Source organism: Typopeltis vanoorti, chromosome 26 (assembly GCF_054136105.1).
Source record: "Typopeltis vanoorti isolate ZY-2024b chromosome 26, IOZ_Tvanoo_1.0, whole genome shotgun sequence".
Classification (NCBI taxonomy): Eukaryota; Metazoa; Arthropoda; class Arachnida; order Uropygi; family Thelyphonidae; genus Typopeltis; species Typopeltis vanoorti.
The window spans coordinates 30,009,801-30,024,588 of record NC_143574.1 but is presented as its reverse complement, the minus strand read 5'-3'; the positions used below and the strand labels follow the sequence as shown (position 1 = coordinate 30,024,588).

Genomic DNA, 14,788 nt, shown 5'->3' with positions numbered 1-14,788 from the left:
TTGATAGAGTATTAATGAAAGTGTTCAATGCATGTTCTGTGAATAACTTGTGAAAGGAATTATATCCTAGTAGTATTATACTTACACTTAATCTTATCCTTTCATAATTGAAGGATTTAGCATATTCAGATTCATTGCGATTTAGTATGAACCTTAACTTAGAGTGAATTTTGATCCATTGAGTATTTGAATTTCTTAACTGTAAATGTTTTTGTTTTTCCAATAAACATCTATTGTACCTTATACCTGAGTTTATGCCAGATTAGGAATTCAAACCACCACTTATAAAATAGAATCTTTTGGCGGGGAGGAATTTAGATATAATTGCTTAAGTGAGATTCGAGTCATGACTGCTAATTGAATCTGCACAGCGCTAGCGTGAGATTAATTATTGTGTGTATCCCTTTTGAATTTAGAATTATTTCCCTGAACAAGAGTCTCCTCTGTTATAGGATGTTGGCTGACACAGCATAATAAAAATTTTGCCAATATCCGAAGAGCAGATAAATCTGAATTAATATTTTAAGGGTACGACAGTAGATTAGAAGGAGCGCTATTTAGAGATAGTCAAAGGGAAAATATAGACGTAAACAGAAACATAACAATGGCACAGTCAGTAGGATTTTAAGTAAGGTTTTTAATGAGAAAGGATATAATCAAGAAAACTCTTTAAGTATAAATTGTATAAAGAAAGCATATATAACACAATCAAGGTTTTCTTCAAGGCTTGCCACTGAATCTCTAAAGTTTAATTCATTTCTCAAACTCTTTCATTTTTTCTTCAATAATCTTTGTGTATTTTAGTCTACAGTTCACATCTGAGAGGTGCTCAACTTTTATTCACTTTAAAACTTTCTTACATGTTACTCTTTTCAATATGAAATTATTCAATTTTATCCTGCTCAAGACTAAATATAATACTACCAGGATATAATTCCTTTCACAAGTTATTCACAGAACATGCATTGAACACTTTCATTAATACTCTATCAATAACTATCTTAATTCTAAATTTCATTAAGCAAGCATAGACATTCTCAATCAAAATACTGCCTATCAACAATTCTTGTTGATAGGCAGTATTTTGATTGTGTGATCACTTCCAATTTTAAATCCTCTGTACACTCTGGTGTCCTGCACAAGGGAGAAAACATCACTATCAACAATAACATAATCAATGAGACTTTTCTTATTTCTTGTTTCTTCTCTCCATGTGAATTTGTGCACATTTTTATGTTGGAACATGGTGTTAGTAATAACCAGTCCATGTCCTAAGCAGAAATCCAACAGATATTTGCCATTATTATTAGCTTTGCTCTTTTCTCCAAATTTTCCAAAAATATTTTTGTATGTCTCACAATCATTTCCTACTCTGCTATTTAGATCTCCAACAAGGACCACCTTTTCCTTTTTCATTGTGTCAGTTGCTTTCTCTAAACCCTCAAAAAATGCATCCACTTCTATGTTAGTAGAACCTTCTGTGGGACCATAGGCACAAATGTCTTATTGTCCGCTTACCGATTCTGATATTTGAGCACATCACTCTACTTGAGAGTGCCTGCAATTCAAGAAGATTAGCCTCGTATTTAGTGTTGAATACTATGGCTACTCATTCTTTTCTTTGATTGTCATTGCCTGAATATAACATTTTGTATTTATTGCTCAGAAAGATCTCACCAGTTTTTGTCTTTTTTGTTCTAGTCACCCCTATTATGTCGATCTGGTACTTATCTAATTCCTCAGCTAGCTCCATTTCTTTGCCATTCAGGATTCTTATGTTGATAGTACCGATCTTTAACTCTGGTGATGTTGAGTTGGGGTGTTTTTTCAGATTTGTTCCAGTAGCTGACTTTTCGCTGTTCACCCTGGTTCCCTGGTGAAAACAACAACTAGGTGATGCCCCGGCCAGCATGAAATTTTATCATGTTGTATCATCATTTTGTAATTTGCTTTAAGCAATAAGAATTACAATTTGGTCGGCTAAATCCCAAATTGCTAACCCATCCTCGTTCATTCAGTATCCAGGTAGATACCCAACAGGGTGCACCAAGAGAAGGTGAGGATTGGACATTAGGTCAGAAGCCCTGTTCGGTTCTCTGCATTCCTTTAAAGGCTATGTTGAGGTCTGCTCTCAGTTATACAGCTATGACCCTTAAGCACCCCTACATTTGTACAATGACAATCAAGGAAAAGAAGGTGTAGCCATAGTATTCAACACTAAATACAAGGCTAATCTTCTTGAATGGCAGGCCATATCAAGCAGTGATGTGGGCAAATATCAGAATGGGGAACTGGACAATGAGACTTATTTATGACTATGGTACAGAAGGTTCTACTAAGCTAGAAGTAAAGGAATTTTTATTTTTTTTTTGATGTTTTAGAGAAAGCAAATGACACAATGAAAAATGAAAAGTTGGTCCCTGTCGAGGATCTAAATAGCAGAACAGGAAATTATCATCAGACATACAAACATGTTTTGGGAAAGGAGAAAAGAGCAAAGCTAATAATAATGGCAAATACCTGTTGGATTTCTGCTCAGGACATGAACTGGTTATTACTAACACCATATTCCAACATAAAAATGTGCACAAATTCACATGGAGAGAAGAGGCTAGGAATAAGAAAAGTCTCACTGACTATGTTATTGTTAATAACAATGTCTTCTCACTTGTTCAGGACACTAGAGTGTACAGAGGATTTGAAATTGGAAGATCACCATTTAGTCTTGAGCAGGATAAAATTGAATTTAATATTGAGTAGAAGAACATGTAAGAAATTTTAAAGTGAATAAAAGTTAAGCAGATCTCAGATGTGAACTGTAGATTAATTTATACAAACATTATTGAATTGAAGAAAAAATGAAAGAGTTTGAGAACAGGAACCAAACCTTGGAGATTCAGTGAAAAGCCCTGAAGAAAATATTGACTGATTTAGCCAGAGAGGCATGTGGTGAGGTTGTCTGCAAGGAAAGAAAAATCAGAACTCCATGGTGGACACAGGAAGTTAAAGAGACAGTGAAAGAAAAGAAGAAAGCTTATAATAGTTCCTGGCAAATAAGTCAGCTTGTGCTCTTAGAAAATACAGAGACAAATGTAAGAAAGCTAAAAACTGTGTAAAACTAGCTAAACAAAAGTCACGGGAGGGCTTCGGTAAGGACATAGAAAATAAATATCAAGAAGGTGGCAGGATATTCTGGAGGTTGTTGAAGAAGCTCAGAAACGGACGAAAGAGTGTTGTAAAAGGAATTAGAGATGATAAAGGTGACATGAAAACAGAAGAAAAAGATATCTTTGAAGTGTGGAGTACTTTGAAAAATTGCTAAATAAACCAAGTAGTGATAACAGTACAGTGGTAAAAAACACTGACCAGGCATGCAGTCAGGAATACACATCCATACTTGAAGTAGAAAAAGCCATCAAAAGCTGAAATGTGGAAAGGCAGCAAGAGTAAATGGTATTCGACCAGAAATGCTCAAGTATGGATGGTATAAGTCTTACAGTGGCTGCACTGTATAGTTCAGAAAGCCTGGACAGAGGGATGAATTCCAGATGATTGGAGTAGAGCTCTCATGGTACCCATACATAAAAAGGGAAATAAAACAATTTGAGAATTAGAGGTATTTCTCTACTGAGCATTCCTGGTAAGTTTTATGCAAGTATACTTGAGAAACGGTTGAAAAGAATTGTTGAAGGGAAGCTTGGTGAAGAACAAGCTGGAATAAGGCCAAATAGAGGCTGTCAGGATCAGATTTTCACTTGATGACAAATAGTTGAAAATTCATGGGAATATAACAAACATCTGTATTTAAGTTTTGTAGATCTGAAAAAGACATGACAAGGTGCTGAGAGAGAGAAGCTATTCAAAATGCTACAGCTGTGTGTTTTCAAGGAGGCATTATATCAAGCAATACAGTCTTTATTTGAGTTGTAAGTTAGCAGCTAAAATTGAAGGAAGTACAGGAAGATGGTTTAATGTTAAATCTGGTGTCAGACAAGGATATACATTATCCCCCCCTGTTATAGTATGTCCCAGATACGAGACCCTTCAACACTTCTGCGCATGTCAACAGAAGGAGAATCCATTCCGATAACAGGGTAATCAATCTGTACTGTAGGATGAGTTGTTTATTATTACACGTCGGAAAATTAACTTCATTTTTATGATCACTGTAGTTTTTAAAGTGGTAAATATTTTGCTTGTATTACCGTTGGAAAATTTTACCTATAATGCATTTGTTTTCGTGTGTTATTGACCAATTCGTTCATCGCCTTATTTCTTTCTCCCCTTCAACATGAATGGACTCTTCTTGGCAGTCTTCCAACGAGAGCTCTCCCTTCTGTGGTCAGACTATATTCATTATCTATATGGATCACATTATGAAGTGGTACTAAACCTGATATAATTGGAGATGTTAATCTCAGCTCTTACTTTCTGCAGATGATGTTATACTTCTAAATAAATCTGCAACAAGACTAGACTGCAAGATTCTCTGACTAAATTGAATAACTGTTGTAATAGATATGATAATGAAGGTTGGCAATAACAAGGCAAAGACAATGAAAATAGGCAGAAGCATTGAGTTCTGCATTGCGAATGGAGAACTTCATCATCAAATTCCTGCCATGTACCCTCAAGGAGTGTACAGGATATGATAGTACTACATGTAAAATTTACATCATTACTAACTTCCTATCTACAATTTTCCTCGGTCAGACTGTTACTTGTCAAGACTCCAATATTATCATATCTTATATTTCTGTCCTCTAAGGCACTTTGTACCGTATCAATCCACCTATATCTTGGTCTTCCTCGGTCATTTTTCTTGCAAACCTGGCAGAGAACACTTGTTTTGCCAATTTTTCCTCGCCCATTCTGTTTAAATGACTATACCACCTGAGATTAGCTCTGCTAACACATTCCTGGATGCTGACAATGTCAAGTTCTTTCTTAATATTCTCGTTTTTAATATGATATTGCCATTGATGCCATCTGTTCATGCCTCTAATCTTTCTCAGGACTCTCATATCTGCAGTCTCTAGTCTTTGGTCAAGTGTTTTACTTCTGACCCAGCTCTCAGATCCATAAGTTAAAACTGGTTTGAACACTGTCTTGTTTACAGCTAATTTAGTGTTCCGACTAATTTCTCTCTTATTCCATATGAATTTATTCATGGTCACTTAAACAGAATGGAAGAGGAAAGATTAACAGAACAAGTTTTCTCTGCCAGGTTGGCAGGAAACAAACCCAGAGGAAGACCAAGATACAGGTGCACCAATACAGTAAAAAGTGCCTTAGAAGACATAAATATCAGATCTGACAGGTAATAGATTGATTTTAAGGAATAATGTAGATAGGAAGTTAGTAATGATGTAAAATTTTCATGTAGTGCTATCATATCCTGTACACTCCTTGATAGCAATTGTCAGGAATTTGACAATGATTTCTCACTGTAGATCCGTATGTGTTCGCCTGCTCTGAGGGACAAAAAACCTGAGTCTCTGGAAGAAAAAAAATCTCTACCTCCACATGAAACCAGCTAACTCAGTTTTAGTCAATAGAGATAAAAGTTCCTAATGTCATGGATGGGAACTGAACTCAGGTCTTTCTGACCAAAGGACTCTAATACCAACTGAGCTACAGAGGCTCTTTATTGAAGTTTGAACGTGCATATGAATACACACATATTGTATTGAAATGTAAATGTAGCATTCTTCATTCATTTGCAGCTTTTAAAACTTGGAATTGAGTTTCTCCAGTGATTTGAAGGAACAATTCTTTTTACACTTCTTCCAGTCTAATATGCAGTATTCAATGACACTGCATCTTCAGCTTTTCACTAATTACGAAGCTTGTAAACACGTCCTCAAAGTAGGCATGGTAAGCAGATATACAAAATCTTGAAGACTGCAACTTCCTTTCCCAAGTGGAAGGAAGCTGCAAAGACAGTGAAACAAAATGAAAAAGAGTGCAAGTCATGAAAATGTGAATTTTGGTTGATTTAATTAGTTGGGTATTCATGAAAATATGGTGAAGTACTGTGAGGTACTTGACCATATTTTCATGAAAAGTGTGGGTTAATCATTGGAATTTACTTAATGAGAGATTTACAAATATTATCTTTTTTGTTTTGAGGAAAAAATTTGCTCAAGTTTCAAAGTTCAGTAAGTGAAAAAGCACAATTATTTAATGAATCAAACTGGATTTTAATTGGAGATTTATTTCCCTGAATGTCACAAAACAATATAGCCATAAAATGCAATAAACTGACAACATTATAAAAACAGAAGCTTCAACTTGAAATGAAAAATATCAGAAGGAAGGATGTCAAGCGAATTAAAGACAAACTAGTTGTTTGTGCAGAACAGAGAGATTGTTAAAATAAAGGAGGGGGGGGGGGAGAATGCTATATCTGATACATCTGGAATGGGGGTGAGAGAACTTTATACAAGAGGAAATTACTTTTTAAAGGATAACACAGTCCAACACAATTTTTGCTGACTTTTATATGAGACTTGTTTTTTACTAATTTGGGTGCGCTGATTTCAAATATCAAACCTATTTTTCTCTATCACGTCAGATTTTTACTCTATGGCATTTTCTTTTTGCTAATTTGTAAGTTTTTGATAGTTTTAAGGAGGCAGTACTATTTAGAGGATCAAAAAAAATCGATTTTTTAATATTATTTTCTGAAAGTATGTACTTCTAAAAATATGTTCCTAACTTTTTATCAAGAAATTAGAAAAATTCCCGAAGACATAGCCTATTATTCAAAGCGGTGTGCAGATCAGAATCAGAGTGCTCACTGCTCTCGCTCGTTAGTAAACGAATAAATGCGTAAGAACCTGCAACGGCACGTACTGCGCTTTGAATGCGAGAGAGGCCGATAATTAGATACATAACTACTTAACAATATTCATTAAAAATTACAAGAATATTTATAAAAAAATAACAATTTTACTTACACATGAGTTTCAGGGAATAAATTTTTGTTTGTAGCAATTTCTGCTGTGTGTTCTGTTTTGGCAATCCCTTTGAATACTCCAACAGTAGTCAGCCATCATGTGAGAATCCCATCTTCCTTGGTACCGATCTTCCATAGTTTTTAAGTCTTGATGAAATCTTTCGCCTTATTCATCGCTTACAGCACCTAAATTCTCAGGAAATCTATCAAGATGACTGTATGGGAAATGAAGCTTTATGCTCATGTTGCAACCTAGGTGCTGGAAATCTTCAAGCATTGTTTCCACTAATCTTTGTAATTGCACGCTTTTTTGTTTATAAGAAAATTATTCGAAACCATCGTAAATGAAGTCCAGGCCTCTTTCTCAATTTCGTTCATAGAGTTGATGAAATTTGGGTCTCTCATTAAAGTTCTAATTTGCAGTCCATCAAATACACCGGCTTTAATTTTTTCATAACTAAGTCATGGAAATTTTTCACATATGTATTGGAAACAGTCACCTTGTAAATCTAAAGCTTTAACATACTGCTTCATAAGACCTAGTTTGATGTGTAGAGGTTGAAAAATGATTTTTTCTCTGTCGATTAAAGCTTGATTTATAACATTCTGTTCTCCAACATTTAAGGATATTCTAAGAGGCCAATGTTTCTAACTCCAGTGTTAGTTTCTAGCTCGACTATCCCAGAAGCATAAAAAACACGGAAAATTGTATATCCTCTTGGAAAGCCAAGTAAAAAGTTCACCATTTTAATATCCACACAGATGATCCAGTTATGGTCTGTATATTTTAATAACTTCAGAACCTTTTTAATGTCCTCATATGTTTCCTTTAAGTGGACTGAATAGCCAATAGGAATTGAGCCATATACATTCCCATTGTGTAGTAAGACACACTTGACACTTCTGCTTGAAATGTCGATAAATAAATGCCACTCATTTGGATGATATCGTACAACACTCATTTCAGTCAGTAAACCTGACACATTGTTACAGTAAACAAAGCCACACTCATGTTTAAAATATTGTACAAGATTACTTTACCTACTACGATAAAAAGTTATCTTCGTATCTTGCTCCAGTAAGTTTTTTCATTTAATCTTGAAGCTAACAATTCCGATGATTCCTTTGATAGGCCCAAATCTCTTACTAAGTCATTCAATTCCACTTGAGTAAAACGTTGCGGTCCAGAACTAGAAATTAAATTTTCATTGTCTAAATCAACATCCGGGTCTTGCTCCTCAAGAACATCTGGCATATCCCGATCATGCTCGTTCTCAAGTAAAGGAAGTCCTTTATAAATTGGCACGGCTATTTCACTGGAATGAGCAACTGGCCGAATTGCTGAGTCGAGATTTGGATACACAATTTTTTCTTATTCTTCTTATTATAACCAGAAGTCTGAACTAAACAAAAATAGCAATCATCTACGTGATTTTTCGGTTCATGCCAAATCATTGGAATGCCAAAAGCTAATTTTTGGCGTTTTCCCTTGCTCCACTGTCGTAAATTTTCTACACATGACTTACACACTTTATTTGGAGCCCATGAATTGTCCTGATCTGCAAGTTTTACGCCAAAATATGCAAAGTACACTTTCTTAACGAAATCAGTGATATTTGTCCTTTGACTGGGAATAGTAAAGCTGCCACAAATGTACCAGAAGGAATCTACACTACTGACACATTTTCGAGTAGTAGACACAATGTATTTTCTTCACTGCCGACTAACATGCAATTAACAAGACAAAAAAACCCAGAGACTTTATTGAAACTTTATAAGCGCTCATCATACTTTCACGATCGATTAATGATTGACTGATTTCTATCGTTTTTTGTCCGCTATGATGCATATAGCATTCATTTGTTTTAGGCAGTTGTCATCGCCTACTTTTCATCACCTAAATGTATTAGGTCGGTTATCGGCCTCTCTCGCATTCAAAGCGCCAGTACATGGCGTTGCATGTTCTTACGCATTTATTCGTTTACTAAAAAGTGAGAGCGGCGAGCGCTCCAATTCTGATCTGCACACCGCTTTGAATAATAGGCTATATCTTCGGGAAGTTTTTGAATGTTTTGATAAAAAGTTAGGAACAGATTTTTAAAAGTACATACTTTTAGAAAATAATATTAAAAAATCGAATTTTTTGATCCTCTAAATAGTATTGCCTCCTTAAAACTAACAAAAACTTAAAAATTAGCAAAAAGAAAATGCAATAGAGGAAAAACCTGACATGATAGAGAAAAATGGGTTTGATATTTGAAATCAGCACACCCAAATTAGTAAAAAACAAGTGTCAGATCATAATCAGCAGAAAAAAAATTTTTTTTTTTTGTTGGCCAGTGTAATCTTCACCATGATGATGGTTTTAATTTTTGATGACAGATGAAGTTTTGACAGACAGATATAAGACCTCAATAAAGGTCGAAATTCGTGTGGGTAGTGGCCGTTCCCATATTGCATAGCATTATATATCTCCTTAAGGATATGTGCATTGCATTATGAGATACTAAATCAATTGTTGTGAAGTCATTAGCTTCTATATACAAGTAGCCCAGTCGTGAAATTACTTGATGCGGTTACACTTGGATAAAGGATGAAAGCAAGAATATAATTTCTTGGCATCTTTAATTTACAGTATAACCAAGTGGAAAAACTTCCTTGTATGTGGAAATATGACTTCGGCATTCCCTTGGTCTAAGTTGTGGGTCTAGCTCCCACTGATGAGACCTCAATAAAGGCTAAAACCAGTCTGGGTAGTGGCCCTTCCAAAAATACACTGCATTACACATGTCCATAAATATATGTGTGTTGCATTAGGAGATGCTAAGGCATTTGATGTGAAGTCATTAGCCTCTATATACAAGTGGCTTATTTATGAAGTTACTTTGTGCACAAACTTTGTTTGCTAACACTTTGACAAAGGATGAAACCAAGAATATAATTTCTTGGCACCTTTAACTTATAGTTTAACCAAGTGAAAAAACTTTCAACAGAAAGGATTGTTAAAACAAATGGGGAGGGGGGGGGGAATACTATACTTGATATGCATCAGGTCGCTGAACTATTTTTAAATACTGTCTGACCACAGATGGAAGACCCTTTGACACTTCTGTGCATGGCAGAAGAAGGCAAATTCATTCTGATAATCAATGCATTTTGTGGGATGAGTTTTTATTGCTATACGTTGAAAATTAGCTTTTCTTTTATGAAAATTCTAGTTTTTAAAGTATTGACTACTTTGCTTGTACAAGTTCGAAAATTGTATAATAAAGCACTTGATTTTGTGAGTTGGTGACGAATTCCTACATTTGCTAATTCCTTTCTCCCTTTCAAAATGAACCGACTCTTCTTGACAATCTGCTAGCCAGGGATCTGGCTTCTGTGGTCAGACAGTAGCATTTAAGTGCTTATTTTTTACTTAAGCAGTTTATTTACATAACAATAAAGCTTCAGATAAATGCATTCTTGCTATGCATGCTTAGAGAAAGAGAAACAAATTTATCTTCATTTTGAAAATTAAATATTTTGCAGGACATTACTCAAGGTCACTCATGTAAATAATACATTATAGAATGCAAAATCTAAGCAGTTTTTTTTTTTTTTTGTCACAATATTCTTATTTTAATATAAACAATAATTATAACTTACCCAAACCAACGATTCCCAAAGTATCACCCCGGATGCGTGCACATCCTTGTGCTGCCTCTCGAACCTGTTCTGGACCTTGAAACTTTTTACCCTCCCGAACCATGTTAGCTAACCAATAAGTTCTTCGATAAAGATTTAGAATGAGGCACAGCGTAGTATCTGCTACTTCTTCCACTCCATACCCAGGTACATTGCACACTGCTATACCTAATATAGAAAGTACAACTCAGTTAAATGAAAATTTTATTATATTTTAAATTACATCGAACTTTTATCTGCAACATGCATATATTTTATAAGGGAACATGTTCTCTACTTACTTAGTTCTCCTGCTGCTTTGATATCAATATTATCTACGCCTGAACCAATACGAACAATAATCCTTAATGCTTTAAATTTTTCAAGGTCTTCTTTTGTTAATGTTATTGTGTGCCACATTAGTGCCCCAACAGCTTCATTTAAAACCTTAAAGAAATAAAGATTCATTTTGCCATGTTAATTTTTACTTTTTTTATTATGTTCATATGTAATTTTTATAATTTAAAATCAGCAAATAAAAATGCAAGGTTAACTTGTGAACCCAATCTCAGAAATGGAACCTTTTGTAAATGTAACTAAGAAGAGAATTCAACACTTCCTTTCTTTTAGGATAACTGCCACCTGTTTTCTAGTAGACTACCTTGAAATCTATAATGTACAAAATAGTAAAGTTGTGTCGAGTTTTATGTGCTATGAAACAAAGACAAAATGGCAGCCATAACAGTAATGCTTTATTATAAAGCAAGATTACTAAGTTTACAAAAAATTCTACAGGTACAACTTGTATCACAGAAAGCTGTGATGTAGTTGCAATACAAAGGAAAATATTTTTATTTTTGTTTGCATTTCACAACTATTACAGATGCTGATCTTAACATAATGAATTCAGATAACTGAACAGGAATTAAAGTTACCAAGAAATTATATTCTTGGTTTAATCCTTTATCCAAGTGTAAGCAAATAAAGTTTACACCTGAAGTATTTTCAGGACTGGGCAACTCATATATAGAAGATAAGGATTCCACATCACTTGCCTTAGTATCTCATAATGCAAAGCACATACCCTTACGGACATGTAGAATGCTATGCATTATGGAAAGGATCACTACCCTTCTTACAACCGAACAGAATATCTGGCGAAAGTCCAATCCCCCATCTTCTAAGGTATACCCTGTTGGTATTCATCATGAAGCTGATCTGGCAATCTGTGAGTTAGATGACAAAACTTTACCTAGTGCTGGCAGAAAGTAAATGTCAATGATGATATGAGAGAATGAAAAATCATGCTTGATTTTAATAAAATGAGCATGGAAAAGTCAGATAATGACCAATCTCAAAATTAAAAGCAGACAGCAGTTATCATCAATGTACAAACCTTTCAATAAGAAAGGAGATACTAAAATATTGCCATTCTGACATAATTAGCAATAAAAGGGGGAAAAAAAATAATACTATGGAAATAAAATCTATGGAGTAAATAAGACATTTACTCCATAGATTTTTACTCCGTAGAATTATTATTCACATTTCATCAATTTCAATTAAAAAATATTGTGATTAATGTCGAAATAAGGGAGAAATTAGCCAAAAACACTATTTTACAAAATAGTGGTGAAATGAATTAGGTCTGCACACAGGTTAGCACAACAGATGTTTTATGCAGAGAGAGAGAGAGAAGAAGAAGAAGAAAAAGAACACCAAAGTTTACTGATGAAGCTAGAAGTACTATCATCGATATGATAATAGTGGAGTCCTGATCAATAACAGATTAATTTATCAGAAAATGTTTCATAAGAAGCTGATGGTAATGTAATGTAGTACTATAAAATAAATTATACACCAGTTGAGAGAGGGCATATCAGGAATTACGAAGAATTTTGAAAAGTTATATATACAGGGTGTTCGGGATAAATTTGACATATTTATAATTAATTATATTTTTCCGTAAGTTACATGTATTAACACACACTTCTCTTCATTTAAAAGGTTGGACCCTTCTTCATTCATATACAAGATGTCAGAAAGGATGGATAGCTGGAACCCACCTGAATCATGGAAGAGAATAACTTGTATCATGATGATTCGTGCCGGCCATCAAAATAAGGATATTTCGACTGCTGCCCAATGCTCCCTGAATACAGTAAAAACAATCAGGCATGAACTAGAGACTTGCAATGGTGACTACGAGGATGTAGCAAGAAGAAAGATCCCTAGCAGACGATCTGATTGCGTTCGTACAGCAGAATTCCTCGCAAATCTGCAGGAACAGGTGTTGAAGATCCCTGGCATTGGAATTCGGGCTTTGTCACGTGAAATGAATGTTGCAGCCTCTACTATGAAGCTTGCACTCAATGAAGACCTCCGCTACTACTCATACAAGCGCCGCAAAGGTCAGCTGCTTACAGAAAAGGCCCGTGAAAAACGTTTGATAAACGCGAAGAAACTTCTAAGCAAAGTGAAACATCCTGCGGAACCACAAACAATCTGGTTCTTTTCCGATGAGAAAAACTTTTGCCAGGATCAAAAACACAACACGCAGAATAACAGATGGCTTGCATACAGTACAAAGGACATTCCTCGTGTAATGCAGACTAAATTTCCCCAAACTGTGATGGTTTTCGGATGTGTATCCTCTGAAGGCAATGTGATGCCTCCGCATTTTTTCCAAGAGGGCCTCAGGTTGACTTCAGATGGCTACGTGGAGTTGCTAAACACTGTAGTCAAGCCCTGGATAACAAGGGTAGCCAATGGTAGGCCGTATGTATGGCAGCAGGATTCGGCCCCTTGCCACACCTCTGGGAAAAGTCAAAAATGGTTGTCTGAAAATTTCTACGACTTCACCAGTCCAAATGTTTGGCCTCCAAACTCCCCAGACCTTAACCCCATAGATTATTTTGTATGGGGCGCAGTTGAAAAAGACACCAATCGCACTTCCAGTAATACAAAAGCCCAGTTAATGGATAAAATTAAAACAGTTTTTGCGGCCCTTCCCAGGGAGACTGTAGCATCAGCTTGTTCGAGGTTCCGAAGCAGGATTGAAGCTGTGATCGATGCTAATGGTGGTTATTTTGAGTAAATCTTGTTGATAGTATTGTAATTAACTCTGCCTGTAATGTTTTTTGTCAATTCATTAAATTTAATAGATACAAAGAAGATTTTCTTTTTCCTTACGAAACTGTCAAATTTATCCCGAACACCCTGTACTGTAAGGATGTTAAATTTTGTGGAAAGTAATAGACAATTTTTAGTTTTTGAACAATAACCAACATTTAAAACAATTATTCTAGCAACTATGAAATGTTATATTTCATAATGGCATTCTTATAACCTGACACCATTCATTATCATGAAAAGTGTAGAATAGACAATTTTGGCTTGTTTAATTTTGCCATTCAGATCATCCTTTGAAACAAAAATTACAAGATACATTATGTGATCAAAAATATCCAGACACTCCTTTGTAGCAGTGGATATGGCTACATACATCACAACCACAATTCTTACAGGTATAAACACATGGTCTTACTATCTTCATAGACAAAACATTAACAGTAAAATGGGACACACCAAAGACCTTGTGATTTTTGACATGGCACTATCACAGGATGTCACCTTCGCAACAACTCAGTTTGGGAAATTTCTACCCTGTTGTGGCTACCTTGATCTTATATAAGTAATACTACCGTGAAGTACAAATGCCTTGAAGCAACAAGAGCACAATACAACCTGGTAGGCCACATAAAATCACACAATGAGACTGAAGAACTTGGGTTTACCCAAGTTCTTCAGTCTCACGTTTTGTCATCTATGCTGGAGTTGGAGAACAATGATGCTTGCTCTTAGAAAAAACATACGCTACATTATCAAATTAAAACTGACTGCAGTCACTTTAAGTATGACTTGGATCAAGAAAGCATCTTAACCCTCTGGAGTTTGCAGTTGAAAAAATTGCAGCTTAGGTCACGTGTATCAGAGAGAGATACATTCATTACTGGTATGAGCTAAAATGTAATTAAAAAACAAACAAACCGCAAATATAATACATGATAGTGTATTATATTTGCGTTTTTTATACAATCTAGACATTATTGAATAAAGAAATATAAAGAATAAAAATTTAGCCAATTGTTGTGATGTAAA

General features: G+C 35.0%; 1 protein-coding gene across 2 annotated transcripts in view; it reads right to left on the bottom strand.

Annotated features, from left to right (window-relative positions):
* CtBP (C-terminal binding protein) overlaps positions 1-14,788 on the bottom strand; it is a 182,766-nt gene that overhangs the window by 55,934 nt on the left and 112,044 nt on the right. For both annotated transcript variants that reach the window (XM_090414912.1, XM_090414913.1), the window contains exons 5-6: positions 10,930-11,074; positions 10,610-10,816 (exon numbers count right to left, since the gene is read on the bottom strand). In XM_090414912.1, the coding sequence (XP_090271038.1) occupies positions 10,610-10,816; positions 10,930-11,074 (352 nt within the window). The remainder of the gene's footprint in view (positions 1-10,609; positions 10,817-10,929; positions 11,075-14,788) is intronic.